The 14,923-nt window shown below is 54.1% G+C and overlaps 2 protein-coding genes across 2 annotated transcripts; both read left to right on the top strand.

Annotated features, from left to right (window-relative positions):
* The first annotated feature begins 597 nt into the window (after positions 1-597).
* On the top strand, positions 598-2,101 carry FKBPL (FKBP prolyl isomerase like). The gene is made up of 2 exons (XM_059937419.1): positions 598-792; positions 966-2,101. Exon 2 carries the CDS (start codon positions 1,040-1,042, stop codon positions 2,075-2,077), a length of 1,038 nt encoding a protein of 345 aa, XP_059793402.1. The 5' UTR covers positions 598-792; positions 966-1,039; the 3' UTR covers positions 2,078-2,101.
* Positions 2,102-2,643: 542 nt separating this feature from the next.
* On the top strand, positions 2,644-12,213 carry ATF6B (activating transcription factor 6 beta). Its single transcript, XM_059938444.1, is given in 19 exon segments — positions 2,644-2,735; positions 3,109-3,188; positions 3,328-3,406; positions 3,655-3,746; positions 4,269-4,404; positions 7,101-7,186; positions 7,327-7,462; positions 7,553-7,684; positions 7,846-7,979; positions 8,642-8,827; positions 8,920-9,011; positions 9,460-9,639; positions 9,801-9,908; positions 10,082-10,163; positions 10,367-10,437; positions 10,658-10,769; positions 10,911-10,995; positions 11,516-11,722; positions 11,725-12,213. Coding segments are annotated over 19 exon segments (2,100 nt in total). The 5' UTR covers positions 2,644-2,653; the 3' UTR covers positions 11,745-12,213.
* The last annotated feature ends 2,710 nt before the right edge of the window (positions 12,214-14,923 follow it).

Raw genomic sequence — 14,923 nt, 5'->3', positions numbered from 1 at the left:
TAGACCCCCTAATTCAGAACCTGCAATTTAACAAGCTCCCCAGATAGCGTGTAGGCACATCAAAGTTTGAAAAGCACTGTCTAAGATTTCTTGAGGAAGAAGAGCTCGAAAGGCATTAATGAATATGAGGGGAAAGGTAAGGCAAGCTTCAGGTGGTCCCCTAAGGGAATAGGGCCGGTTGGGGAGAAAGGTTTTATTTTGAAGCACCCTGGATTGAATGGGTGAAGAAGCAGGCGGGTTGACTCTGGCTGGGAGCCCCGAATGTAGGAATAAGGAGAATAGCACAGGGGGGCCTGAGGTCGCCAGATATAAGGACTGGTCGCTGCCGTGTGACACCAGCTCCACCATTCCCCGTTACATTCTCATTCGCCCCTATCTCCCATTCCAGGCCTTTCCTAGATTTTCACTCTCAGTAGCCTGGCCAGCCGTACCTCGCCTAGTTAGGTTTGATTTGGCCGAGCTCGGTTGCTAAGGCCTGGAGCTTCCCGGTTGCGGGGGCGTGGCGGGTGAGCGTGTGGGGGAAATGACGTCACGGCCAAAAGGCGGGCTAACCAGACTTCTCCCTCCTCTCGATTGGCTGCCAGGATTTTAACTAGATTCGCTGTCTCGCGGGCTCCAGGGTTAGCCGTCAGTGTCTCTGTCCAGCTGTCCCCTGCCCACCCCGCTCCCGACCGTCCTCTCCGCCTGGGGCAAGACTCCGAGGACAGTACCTCAGTAGCACTTAGCTTCGGAAAGAGAGGTGATTCGAAGGGTCCGGCTATTGCCGCCAGGCGAGGCGCTTCGACCGCGCAGGTACTTTTTGACTCGATCGGTGCCCGTAGTTGGGGCGGCTACCCAAGCCGCAGGGAATTGTGGAACTTATAGTTCTGGGTTAGTTCGGGGTTGGAACGGAGGCTCGAGCCGGGAAAGGAATCTAAATAAGATTCCTGCCAATAACATTGTTTTTATTTTTATTTTTTAATCAGGTGCGGACCTGAACCTGGTCCATCCCTTTCTGACCAAAACTGTTTACCCACATTGGAAGGGACCAGGCACCTAAATGGAGACTCCACCAGTCAATCCAGTGGGAGAGAAGGACACCTCTCAACCGCAACAACAATGGGAAAAGAACCTTGATTTAACTACTCAGCTTAGGCAGCAGCCCCGAGACCCTCCTACTGAAATCCTTGAGCTAAGAGTGAGCCCAGATCCAGACAGCCAAATTCTAGAGAATCCTCAAGAAACTGAAAAACTGGCCACTGGACTTGAAGGAGACTCTGATAAGTCTCATGGATCAGCCAGTGAGGTGCCAGAGCCCCTTCAAGCCTCTGATCTCTGGTACTGTCCGGATGGGAGCTTTGTCAAGAAGATCATAATCCGTGGCCATGGCTTGGACAAACCCAAGCTGGGCTCCCGCTGCCGGGTACAGGCTTTTGGATTTACTTTGGGGTCAGGGCTGCCAGAGGGCTGGACAGAGCTAACTATGGGGTTAGGCCCATGGAGGGAAGAAACCTGGGGGGAGCTCATAGAGAAATGCTTGGAGTCCATGTGTCAAGGCGAGCAGGCAGAGCTTCAGCTCCCTGGGCGCTCTGGACCTCCTATCAGGCTCACACTGGCCTCCTTCACCCAGGGCCGGGACTCCTGGGAACTGGAGGCCACTGAGAAGGAGGCCCTGGCCAGGGAAGAACGTGCAAGAGGCACAGAATTATTCCGAGCCGGGAACCCTGAATTGGCTGCCCGATGCTATGGACGGGCTCTTCGGCTGTTGCTGACTTTACCCCCACCTGGCTCTCCGGAACGAACTGTCCTTCATGCCAACCTAGCTGCCTGTCAGTTGCTGCTAGGGCAGCCCCATTTGGCAGCCCAGAGTTGTGACCGGGTTCTGGAACGGGAGCCTGGCCATTTAAAGGCCTTGTACCGAAGGGGGGTTGCCCAGGCTGCTCTTGGGAACCTGGAAAAAGCAACTGCTGACCTGAAGAAGGTGCTGGCGGTAGACCCAAAAAACCGGGCAGCCCAGGAGGAGCTGGGAAAGGTGATCATTCAGGGAAAGAAACAGGATGCAGGGCTGGCTCAGGGACTGCGCAAGATGTTTGGCTGATTAAAAGTTACACCTTAAAAGAAATAGGAACCTGTGAAGTGTGGTCTATGCTGTGAGATTTGGGGGTGGGGGGGCCCAGAGGGAGGGTTTCACCCATATCCCACTCCCAGCTTTTGCCTTCCTAGGGGAGGTAGCAGTGGTCTCAGTGTCCCTCTTTACCCTTTTACCATTAAAAAGCCATATGGTCACGTGTGCTATGTTTTGGGTGGCTTATCCATCTCCGAAGATGAATAGAAGCCGTCTACACTTCTAAATTTAGGACACGCTGGGGGAGACGGCTGAACTCCAAAACCCGTGAGCTACATTTCCTAGGCGCTTTCTGGCTGGGTCCTGTTTGACGCATGCGCAAATTTCACTGCCCGGTTCTGCGGAGGTGCTAGCCTCCTGCCGCACTCCCATTGGCCCGGCCTGTACAGCCTCCTCTTCTATTGACTCATGTGCTCAGTGCCCAGGTCTCTTACTGGTCGGTAGAGCTTCCGGAACGTCCCCTTTTTTTTAAGAGTCAACTGATTAGTTGATGATGGGGAGAGGCGGGCCTTGGGAGCCGTCTCATGGTTGGGGGGGCGGGGGGGAAAGATGGCGGAGCTGATGCTCCTCAGCGAGATTGCGGACCCGACGCGCTTTTTCACCGACAATTTGCTGAGCCCGGAGGACTGGGGTGCGCGGGGTGAGGCCTCGGGGAGGGGAGAGGGCTGTGGCGTACTGTGACCCTGAGGCACGCAGGAGGAAGCGGAGACGCAAAGAGGAAGGCTGGGCAAATACGGAATGCACCACCTGAAGGAGGGCGGAACGGGAGGCTAGTTGTGCTTTCGGGGGATACGGGAGTTGGGGAAGACCTCCGCTCCTGCGGAAATATGGAGTTGTTCCGGGGTCGGGGAGGGAGGGGCTGAAGTTCTTTGGCTATATCACTTTTCAAGTGGGCGGGCGGTGGGTCTGGCCGAGCCGAGCCAATGAGGGATGGGTCGAGGGCTTTGTGTGGATCCGAAGGCTGTGCTGCCGGAAGACCCCCCGACCCTCCGCACCTCTTGCAGACAGCACCTTATACGCCGGCCTGGATGAAGCGGCCGAGGAGCAGACGCAGCTCTTCCTTTGCCCGGAGCAGGATGTCCCGGTATCGCTCCCCAGCCTTGTCTTTTACGCTTGGTGGGTGAGGGTGGTCCCAGAACCGGGACTCATCCCCAGGCCTGAGCTCATCTGGAGCCACCCCTTCATCCTCACACTCCTGCCATCTAATATCCTCCCTTATTCAGTTTGGCAGCAGTTCCCTGGACTTGGGGATGGATGTCAGCCCTCCTGAACCCCCCTGGGACTCTCTGCCTATCTTCCCAGGTAAGCTACCCTGTGTGATTCCCTCATCCAGAAACCCTGGTCTTCCCTTGTTTCCCAGAAACTGCAATTCCTCTTATCCTCATGCCTCCTCCACCTGATTGCCTGTGTACTCTTCTCCCTCTTTGATTCTTTATATGTGCTTGTTCCCCCTTGCCCCAGTGAGGGGTCCTTACCCCATAATCTTGGGCACTCTTTGGACTCTTGTCAGGCTCTGCTTCCAGGTTATTTTCTAACCCCTTTCTCTCCAGATCTTCAGGTGAAGTCTGAGCCATCCTCCCCCTGCTCTTCCTCCTCCCTCAGCTCTGAATCGTCGCGCCTTTCTACAGAGCCCTCCAGCCAGGTGAGAGTTATCTCCCTCCTACTGTTTGTGGCAGGGACTCAGCTCCCTCGACTTCACCTATAGATGCTGAGGGAATGATTTGTGTGCTGTGAGTCATGGGGTGTTGGTGGGGGGCTTCCTTTCTGCCTTTGCCGTTTCTTTTATATCCTCATTTTTTACATTTCCGTTCTTCGGTTATCTAGAATTGAAAGTGGAGTTTTTTAATATACAGAGAAATGTGGCAGCCATGGGAAGCCTGGGAAGAAGAGAGTTGTTAACTGCTGAGAATTCTGGAACTGTTCTTGTCCAAGTTGTCCACTCTAAGGCAATATTTGAAATCATGAGACTTCATCACCCCTCCCAGGAATAAAATAGAAAGAGAGAACACGAGGCCAGACACAGCCTAGGGAGATGCTGAGTATGAATGTCAAGTAATTGGTGGTTTGTAAGCTCGAAAGCTTTTGTTCTTGCTCTTACTCTCAACATGTCCTTTGTTTTCTTTCCTTGTTTCTGCCCCCCTGCTTTACCCCCACTCTTACCCAGGCCTCTGGCGTAGGGGAGGTGCTGGTCGTGAAGTCAGAGTCCTTGACACCCTCACTCTGCCTCCTGGGAGATGATCCAACATCCCCATTTGAAACCGTCCAGATCAATGTGGGCCCCACCTCTGATGATCCCTCAGGTAATAACAGCCTGCACCATCCTCAGGCTTTACCAAGGTAGAGTGTATGTATGCGTGTACACACGTGCGTGCGCATGTGTGTGTGGGAAGCGGGAGTGCAGTCAGCAGGACGAGTTGGAAAAGGTGGGAAGGAGAAATGGCAGATAACCAGGAGAGAGGCCAGGAGCAGGAGGGAGGATTTCAGGAAATCACAGCCAGGGAAGCACAGAAGAAATGGGGATGATTTTTCTTTCTTTTCTTGTTCCTAGTCACCTGTTGTGTGATTTAGCTTCCTGTTGCTTTGCATAAACTTGCGGACAGTTTAGGGCATTTTTATCTATGTGACTTTCCCCCTGAAGGTTTTATTATAAAAATTTTCAAACATACAGAAAAGTTGGAATACCATATACCCAACTCCTGGATTCTACAAGTAACGTTATTTGTGCTATTTTGAAAAGCGTTATTGAGTTTAGTTACTCTCATATGTTTATTGAGCAGCTACTCCATGCCAGATACGGGACAGGGTGCTGGAATTGCAAAGGTGCAGAACATGTTACCACCACACTGACTTCAGGCTGCTGTAGTGTGGTGGGGGGAAGAAAGCCAAGCAAGGTGTGCTAATTCTAGGGTAGAGACTGTCACAGGCGCCCTGAAAGCTCACAAGAGGGGGCCTCTCACCCGATTGGAGCTGGCTTAAGGGTGTACTCTTGGTGGAGAGGCTTCCCGAGCCGAGTTTCAAAGGACACATAGGAATCAGCCAGAAGAAGAACGTGGACACTGGTTGTGTTTGTAAGGAACCTGCATCTCTTTAGAGAGGACGTGAGGAGGGGGAGTAGAGAAGGGCCAGGAGATGCAGAGGCTGCAGGGCCAGGTAGGAACCCTGCTAAGGGACTCTTAGCTTTTTTCCTGTGGGCAGTTGGGAGCCTTTGAAGAGTCAAGCAGGAGAGCAATCTGATTAGGAAGAGGACTCTGGTGGCAGAGTAGAGAGTGGATTGCAGAGACACAGGACTGGAGGCAGAAGGAGGACCAAGAAGGAGGTTCATGCGGTTAATCAAGTAAGATACTCAGCTGCTGAGAAGAAGGCAGATTGAGGAAGCATGAATTAGAGTGGATGAGTGCAGTGACCCCCCCTGGGCGTTGAAGAGAGATAGGGGTGAAAGAGTGTGCCTGGGTTTCTGGCTAGGGCAGCCACCCGGTGGGTGAGGGTACCGATCGCTGGATAGAGACTGCAGGAGCAGGAGCCCCCTGGTCAGGGAGCATGGTGAATTCAGTGTGGGACGTGTTGATGATTGATTTCAAAGCGACTTCAGGGTTTCCTAGCGCCTCCTGCCTTTGGTTGAACTTTAACCAGAAGCTAGAAGGCAAGAGAGCCCCATGGTGCACTCCATTCATGTTTTCCCCCGGGCCTCAGAGTAGGGCAGGGAAAGATGGAGAGTGGGTTTGGAGGGACAAACAGCTCATATCCAGCATACGATTAAATGTTACAAAGAGAACAAACAAAATAGGGATTAAAAAATCTATAACAGCGAAAAGATTATTGATAATTTTGCAAAGGATAGTGTTTTTGGAGTCAGATTCTCCCCTGGTATTTAGGTATTTTTTGAGGGCCTGTATTTTACCCATCACTTTGATAGACATGAAGCATAAGACATAGTCCTTGCTTTTGGAGAGTCTCATGAGGGTTATAACACATAATAGCTCAAACAGTGGTCACCTCTGGTTAATAGCTCAAATAGTGGTCACCTCTGAGGAGGGGATCTGGGTGTCTGGTTGACAAGGAAGGGAATGAAATTCCCTTTTCACTGAATTCCCCTTCCTTCCTTTGGGATTTTGTATCATATGACTGTATTACCTATCGAAATATATAAGTAGATATAAAATTTTGAAATAGCAGTGTTGGCAATCATATAATCAAGTATCAAAATGCGTGCTGTGGACCAGAGGTAGTAGCGGACCATTGACCTCGGGGCTGAATCTGGCCCTCAGACGGGTTCACCTCCATGGGGCAATCAACAAGTCTTATAGATAGGTTTTGTTTGTTTGTTTGTTTTGTTTTGTTTTTTATAGATAGGTTTAACAGAAGCCATGAAGGCTCAGAGGTGACTGAGCTTTGAAGGCTGACAGTAGGAAGAGAATCTGTATGAAGGGACAAGCAGTGAGCCCTGTTTAAGCCCAGTTGAATTTAGGTGAACGGTGAGGCATGAGAATGGAAGTGACCAGCAGGCAGCTTGGGAGTCAGGATCAGGGTGCAGGGGAGCAGTCAAGGGTAGAGACGCAGACTGGGCAGTTGTCAGTGTGGCGAGGCGTGATCGCGTTGGGCCGGGATGAGGTGGAAATCCAGCCAGACAGGAATCTGGGCCCATACGAATGCCGTATCCCCCTGCTTGGGCCTCCTCCATGTGAATGGACAAGGTGTGTGAGGAAGAAAGAGGGAGAGCAGAAGCGCAAGGACAGCCTTGAGGGAAACTGAGCAGTGGTGAAAACAACTGATGGGGCCACGGAAGGAGAAAGGGAGTCCTGCGTAAAGAGGCAGGAGGAGAGGCAGCAGATTAGCAGCTCCATGGTGCCCCTCCTCTGGATTGCCCTCCTGGGCCAGAAGAGTTTTCCTTGCAGGTACAAGGAGAAATGACCATGTCTCCCGTTTCCCCATCTTAGCCCTCCTCTCCTTCAGTGTCTGTCTGATATGCAGCTTTCTGTCTCATCCCACTGTCCCGCAGATGTCCAGATTAAGATAGAACCTGTCTCTCCGTCTTCCTCCATCAACTCGGAGGCTTCCCTGCTCTCTGCAGAGTCCCCCAGCCAGGTGAGCCTCCACTTCCTTCCCCCCTCCAGCACGCCGGCGCGTTCCTTCTGACTCTCAGAGGTGTGAGAGCTTTCTCTTCTTCAGCTCCGTCTCCTCAGCACTCCTCCTGACTCACATGTCTTCTGGAATGCCCCACGTAGGCTTTTATAGGAGAGGAGGTACTGGAAGTGAAGACAGAGTCCCCACCCCCTCAAGGGTGTCTCTTGCGGGATGTCTCAGGCCCCCCACTTGGAGCTGTGCAGATCAGCATGGGCCTGTCCTCTGATGGCTCCTCAGGTAATGAGGCCTCCTGACACCTGGAGTCCCTCGCCAGAGGCCTATAGTCCTGACATTTCTTCTTCCTTCCTTCCTTTCACCTTCCTTCAGGCAAACCCCTGCCCGCCCGGAAGCCACCACTGCAGCCCAAACCTGTGGTGATAACCACTGTCCCGATGCCACCGAGAGCCGTGCCTCCTAGCACCACTGTCCTTTTGCAGCCCCTTGTCCAGCCACCCCCAGGTACTAAAGAAGGAGAGAAGGAGGTGGCCTGGATTGACCTTCTCAGGGGGCTCCCAGCCATTGAGCCTCCCGACGCTTGGGTGCTCAGGTGTGGGTGTGGACACAAGGAACCCACCTGACTTCCAGCTCTCTGACCTCCTTCTCCTGTCCACTTGCCCCAGTGTCCCCAGTTGTTCTCATCCAAGGTGCTATTCGAGTCCAGCCTGAGGGACTGACCCCCCCTGCTCCACGGCCTGAGAGGAAGAGCATTGTTCCAGCTCCTATGCCTGGGAACTCCTGCCCGCCTGAGGTGGATGTAAGCATTTACTGGGGACGAGAGGAGTAGGGCTAGTAATGGGAAGGGAAGAGAACTGTCGTGGGAGAGAACTGTGGAGTGAGAATGGAGCGAAAAGTGAGGAAGCAGGCCCGTAAGATGATCCTGAAGGTTAGAGTGGACCTCTTTTACGGATGAGTATCTACTTCATGTAGTTTTAGGATCCTTAGGTTTGCTATCCCTGCAGATGGAGAAGTGGGCGTGGTCTTAGTAAGTCAAAGGCAGGGGAGTCCTACTGTGTTAGAGAAGAGGGAGGCTGCTTCCTAGGGGAAAACCAGGTAAACTGTTCTCTAATTTTAGCAAGCTTCAACTTCGGGTCCTAAAAAGGAGAACTGAGGAGAAGGAAGACCACCCATCAAGGAAAGGAACTGAGGTTCCACCAAGAACCAGGATGGGGGAAGTTCCTCCTATAGTCTGACTTCTCTCAGCTCTGAGGAACAGGATTAGGGAGTGGTTGAGAGAAGGGCCCCTTCCCTGGAATGTTTTGGCAGAGAGGAAGAACCTCTCTCTGGCTCTGTAGGTAGAGGTTAGGAAGGCAGGAGAGTGGCCCGTGTGAGCTTTGGGTAATGGGCCCCTGGAGTTGGAGGGTGTGATGTCCCTCTCCCGCCCCTCTTTCCCTCGCTCTCTGACCCTTTTGTGCCTAGGCAAAGCTGCTGAAGCGGCAGCAGCGAATGATCAAGAACCGGGAGTCGGCCTGCCAGTCCCGGAGGAAGAAGAAAGAGTATCTGCAGGGGCTGGAAGCTCGGCTGCAGGCGGTGCTGGCCGACAACCAGCAGCTCCGGCGGGAGAATGCTGCCCTCCGCCGGCGGCTGGAGGCCCTGCTGGCTGAGGTAAGACCTGGGTGTCCTTGGGAGACCCGTGGGGGTACGGGCTCCTTGGGATGACTCACCCTCTCTGGCTTCTCTCTTTCTCTGCGTCTTAGAACAGCGAGCTCAAGTTAGGGTCTGGAAACAGGAAGGTGGTCTGCATCATGGTCTTCCTTCTCTTCATTGCCTTCAACTTCGGGCCTGTCAGGTGAGACCCTCCCCAGAGCGTTCTGGGTGGAGCCCACCCCCCCCCCCCCCGGCTGCCTGATTGCCTGCTCTGGCACAGTCAGTCTCATTACTTGCACACAGACAGCTCTGGTGTCCTTGGCACTGATGGTGGGTGTATCCAGTCCCTTCTTGTTCCATCATTTCTCTCATAAGTGTTATGTCCTGGAGGAGATGGTGCTGAGAACATTGATAAAAATAGTGACTATTAAGTGCTTAGTGAGTTCTGGGCCCTCGGTTAAGCACTCTCCTTTTCTCATGTTTTCTGGCTCGATGAGTAGGGACTGTTCTCATTCCGTCCTACAGATGAAGAGATTCAGTCTTGTAGAACAGATCGGAACCAGGTGGGCTATCTGTAGAGCCCTCCCTCTTAACTAGCCCCTCAGTAAAGCTGGAATTCTTCCTCGTGCTCTGTCCTTTCCTGTCCACAGCATCAGTGAGCCTCCTCCAGCTCCCATCTCTCCTCGGATGAGCAGAGAGGAGCCTCGACCCCAGAGACACTTGCTGGAGTTCTCGGCGCAAGAGCCAGTTCACGGAGTCGAGCACCCCCAGCATCCCTCCCAGGGTCCCAAGGAGACCCAGCCCAGCTCCGCGGGCCCCCCAAGTTTCAGGTGAGGAGAGGGCCCTCTCTCTTTTGAGTGTGTCTTCTCCCCCAGAGTTACCTTTCCTTTTGAGGGGAGCTGGAGCTGCTCTCTTGCCAGCATGACCTTCTCCGTTGATGGGAGAGCACTGGGCAGCCTCAGGTCATTGCCTCGTCCCTGCCTCACTCCAGGAACCTGACAGCCTTCCCTGGGGGCACCAAGGAGCTGCTGCTGAGAGACCTGGACCAGCTCTTCCTCTCCTCTGATTGCCGGCACTTCAACCGAACCGAGTCCCTGAGGTGTGGGGCATTCACAACTGGGGCGCCTTCCCTCTTGCCCCGAGGCCCCTCCACAGACGGCCTGGCTCTCCTTGTGTGCTGAAGCACCGGCTCCCTCTTCCCTCCTGTGTGTGGGCGAGAGAGTGGGAGCCTTGGCCTGGCACAGAGGTTTTACCCGCCCTCTGCTTCCCCAGGCTTGCTGATGAGCTGAGTGGCTGGGTCCAGCGCCACCAGAGAGGCCGGCGGAAGATCCCCCAGAGGCCCCAGGAGAGACAGGTAGGAGGGGGTGGGGCTGGTTCAAGGAAGGCCACTTGAAAACAAGGACTAAATGTCCTGGGGATTTTAAGTGGGCATCTTGTTATGGGGGTTTGGGGGCAGTAGAAGGGTGGGTGTGAGGTGGCGTCAGCTTCCAGGGGCTGTCTGTCTCTTTTCCCTTTTCCCTTCACCCTCTTCAAATCCTTAGATACTTCTCCTTCCAGAAGTCTCAGCTATGGAAGAAGTCGCCTCCAGTTAAGGCAGTCCCCACCCAACCCCCTGGGCCCCCAGAAAGGTGAGTCTTGGGGAGGCACTTATTTATTAAGTGAGGTTCCACTCTAAAGAGCTGTACCCCCAGGAGCTGTCCTGTGCTCATCATCACTGCCACCAAGGGCATGATGCTTCCCTTATCCCCTGGGGGTCTCCTGTCTTTCTCTCATCCTCTCCCCCCTTCCCCACTGGGAACTGGGCACTGGGCTTAGTTCCTTGCCAATCCCGTTTCCCTGCCCGCCTAGGGATTCTGTGGGCCAGCTGCAGCTATATCGCCAACCAGACCGTTCGCAGCCGGAGTTCCTGGATGCAATTGACCGACGGGAAGACACATTTTATGTTGTCTCCTTCCGAAGGGTGAGTTTCTCCTCCTGGCCCCATCCCCATCACCCTGGGTTCCCCAGCAGTCTGTCTGCAGGTTGAGGCTGTAGAGTAGGGCCGGGGAGCCTGTCAGCATCTTTTCCTCCACCCTCCCAGCCTGGCCCCTCTTTTTCCCAGGACCACTTGCTGCTCCCAGCCATCAGCCACAACAAGACCTCTCGGCCCAAGATGTCCCTGGTGATGCCCGCCATGGCCCCCAATGGTAATTCTTTCTCTGCCCAGTGTGGGAAGGGGTCCTGAAATTGAGGAATAAGGAAGTTCCAGTGGGGAGACCCAGCATGAGGAGTTGAGGGGGGAGATGGGGACAGGAGCGGTAATTCTAGAGAGATGCTAGATGCATGGGTGAGAAGAAGCCAGAAATGACTGGAGAGAAAAACAAAATGCAGGAGACTGCTGGGAGGAAGATGAGGGTGCGGGTCCTCCCTAGGTGAAGCTGCTTAGGGTGTGCTGGGCAGAGGGGTGTGGGCTGGGAACCTGCCAGACTCTTCTTTTTTTTCTCTTGCTGTCCTCTCCTCTGTGACCTCACACTCATCGATGTCATTTTTTCCCCTACTTCCTTCCTTCTCCCTGCACCAACTCCCTCCCTCCCCTCTCATTTAACTCCCACTGGGGCTCTGCCTCCTAATCACTGCCCTTTCCTCCCTGTCCACCTCTACTGTTCTGACCCCTCCTCTCCATTTGCCTCCCCCTTCTCCTCTTTCTTAACTCTCCCCTTCTCACAGAGACCCTGTCAGGCCGGGGGCCCCCGGGGGACTATGAGGAGATGATGCAGATCGAGTGTGAGGTCATGGACACCAGGGTGATTCACATCAAGACCTCCACAGTGCCCCCCTCGCTCCGAAAACAGCCGTCCTCAACCCCGGGCAATGCCACAGGTGGCCCCTTGCCAGCTTCTGCAGCCAGCCAGGCCCACCAGGCCGCCCGTCAGCCCTCTACCTCAATCATCCCTGACCTCTACGACTCACACTGACTTAGAACTGGGGGGGCAGAGGGTGGGGACGACCAAGTGGGACTGTTTCGAATTTTCCTGATCCCTGGGCTTGGGGCAATTGGTAAAGGAAAGACAGGGTATGGGGGTTAAGCACTTATTTGGAGGTGGGGGGAAGTTTTCCTCTCTTCTCACCCCTTTTTGGAATATAGGGCTCCTCTCATTTCTGTGAACCCTGTGTCCCTGCTTCTTTCTTTGAGGGTGTTGAATGAGCTTAAGTTTTGGGGTAGGTGGGCTCCTGTACACTCTTTATTCTTTTGTTTCTGTTTGGGGGGTGGAGGTGGGAATTTAGTCCCCAGGCGGGACTAGGGAAGTTTTTACATTTTGAAGCTAGTTCCTGAGAGTCAAGGAGGAGAGGTGGAGGGAGGTCAGGTGTATGTATGTGCATATCTTCTTTTTTATTATTAAATAAACAACTTGGAGGGAGTTGAAGGAATGGCGCCTGCCTAACTGGCTCATGACGGGGAATTTGGGGGAAAGTGACTTGCATAGGGCCAGTGTTCAGAGAATCAAGTACTGAAGACATGGCTGGCTCTGGGGTGGGGTGGGTGTGCGATCACAGAGCTCACGTCATCCCCTCATCCCCACCCCTGCAACGCGGGTATGTCTGGTGTCTAAGGGGGGAGCGGGGGAGTGGGGGAGGGCTGTCCCGTGGCGTGACAGGCTGGAGGATGCAGATCCCAGAATGTGTCTGAGTAAACAGGAAGGACAGGGGGCCCCACGCCCTTCAGGGTGAGCGTCCTCCCCGGGTCCTCTGCATTCTTGCAGGTTCTCCCCCCCTTGCTTTCCAGGACTAGCAGCTTGAACTAACAGTGGAGCTGGGGCCAGGGGCTGTGAGCCCAGAAAGGAGGAGCCACAGTGGAGAAGGGGGCAGTGTTTGGAGGGAAGGGGCACGTTGAGGAGCATCTCCTTAGCCCTAAACTGGAGGAGACTGAAACTTGAGAGTCCAGTTGAAAGAAAAGGAGGAGCACGGGGCCAGCAGGAAAGGCTGTGCTTTCTAACTAGGAGGAAGGGGAACAGGGCAACGGGTGAGGGGCCGAGTCTCACTCAACCTGGGGGAGATCCCCATCAGCAGCTCCTGTCCAGCAGCACCACGGGCCTGGCCCTGCAGGAGTGTCCTGGGTCAGCAGGAGGGTGTGGGCTAGGCCTGGGCTCAATGCCCAGATGGCTGGACAGGGGCTGCCCGGGCCACAAGCCGAGGGCTGAAAGCGGGAAGAACCTCACGTGTTCAGCCAGGCTCCCCCGCTTCCCAATTACTGTGTTTGGGGTGAAAACAGACCAAGTAACTATGGCAACCTGGAACCTAGGGCCCCCAGGAACTAGGCCTCTCCTCCCTCCAGAGGGCAACCCTGGCTCCTCCGCCAGCACTTCCTGTCCCAAGGTCCCTCAAGCTGTTCCCAGCCTTATCCAGGCAGAGCAAGGAGTGCAAGGAGAACAGGGATTTTGGAGGCAGAGCACCTGAGTTGGAGTCCCTGCTTTGCCTTTCGTTAGTGGGTGTCCTTGGTAGGTGACAAACACTCTGAGCCTTAGTTTCCTCATCTGTAAAATGGGGTACTCCTACCTGCTTCTCAGGGTTGATGTGGGGAGGAAAGATGATGTGCAGGGTGCCTGGTCCTTAGTGGACACACCTTTCTCTCCTCCCCTGCTCCTTTCTCCCTCCATTTACATTGTCCTATTCTCCTCAGTTTTGCTTTTCTCCCATCTGGGTCCATCACTGTTTCATTGTCTGATCGCTTTTTCTGTTTCCTGACCCCAGCTCAGGAAAGTGCTTGAAGTACTGGCATCTCAGACTGGGGGCTCTGGGGTGGGGCATACAGCTCCTCTGGCTTAGTGGCAAGGGACAGCTGGCACTGTGGTGTGATCTCTTGGCCAAGGGCATGGGTGGTGGGAAGGATCAGGAGAGGTGTGGAGAGTGGGTGTGCTGTGGAGGGGGAAGGCAGGTCAGTCTGCTGCCCTCCAGGCCCACGTGGATCTCCAGCTGCAGCCCCATCGAAGGCCACCGCGGCATGCCGACCACTGTCACTCCTGCACCTCCTGTTGGCCCCTTCCTGGCTCAGCCCCTCTTTATCTTTCAGTTCTGCTGCTTTCCTTCCTCAGAGTCTGCCCTTCGTTCCTCTTATCACCCCTGACCCACTGTCTCTCCCTCTTCTTTTTCTCTAGACTTCTTTCCTGCCTTTCTTTGCCCTCTACCCACCACGAGTCATCACCTTCTCTTTCAGACCCTTTATTCTTTGTTCACCTGTTTGTTTCTCCTGGTTTTTGTATTTTTCCCTTCCTCCCCCTCTGCTTCACTGTCTGCTCCCTTTCTTTTTTCTGGGTCTTCTCATCTCCTCCTGCTGCTAACCCTGTGTGCACCACCCCGTTTCCATGGCCCTTTCCACTCCTTTGTCCACATTCCCTGTCCCCTTCCATGACTTCCTCTCTTCTCCTCCGCCTCAGCCCTCTCCTCCTCCTTCTGCCCCCCCTTCTCCCTTCACCTCCCCACTCCAGTCCTCTGTCCTCTTCCCAGCTGTGGGGCCAGCACTGGAGAGCCTCACACATTTGCCTCATCGTTCTGCTATGGCTTCTGGATATAGCACATCTGGATTCCGGGGCCCAGATGTGTGGTTGCTACAGCGACCTCGGTCCCTCTGGTAAATATGGGCGCCCACCCGCCCCAGAGCAGAGAACAAAATAATTGTGTGACTTTCTTTTGTCATGAGATAGAAATGTCCTCCCCCCTCCCTTTTCCCTACACCCATGTCTCCAGGCAAAGGAAGTTCTAAGGGTCCAAACCCTTCCTCCTGTGGCTCTCTTGCCCCCTTTTCAGCCCCAGCCTCTTAGTTCTCTCCCATCTTTCATCTCAGGCTCAATCTTTTCTCTCCACATTCCCCTTCCTCACCACCTCCCTCCCCCCAGATCTCAATAATGGAGCGTTGCCCGCCCCCTGACTTATACTTGGCAATTTCTTCTGAATCTACATAATAACTGGATGTGGAAAAAAGTTTCAAAAATCCACATCACCCACCCTTTCTTCTCAAACAAGTCCACCGGGAGCCCCTTCATTTATTTCTTCCCTAAGTCTTCAGTCTCTCTGGAGCTGTTCTTGTGGGAGGGGAGGAATACAGGCTTTGAAATCAGAAAACCTGGGCTGAGGCCCACC

The sequence above is a fragment of the Balaenoptera ricei genome, chromosome 11, assembly GCF_028023285.1.
Source record: "Balaenoptera ricei isolate mBalRic1 chromosome 11, mBalRic1.hap2, whole genome shotgun sequence".
NCBI lineage: Eukaryota > Metazoa > Chordata > Mammalia > Artiodactyla > Balaenopteridae > Balaenoptera > Balaenoptera ricei.
Note: the sequence above shows the minus strand (reverse complement) of the source record. Positions and strands in the feature narration are given on the sequence as shown.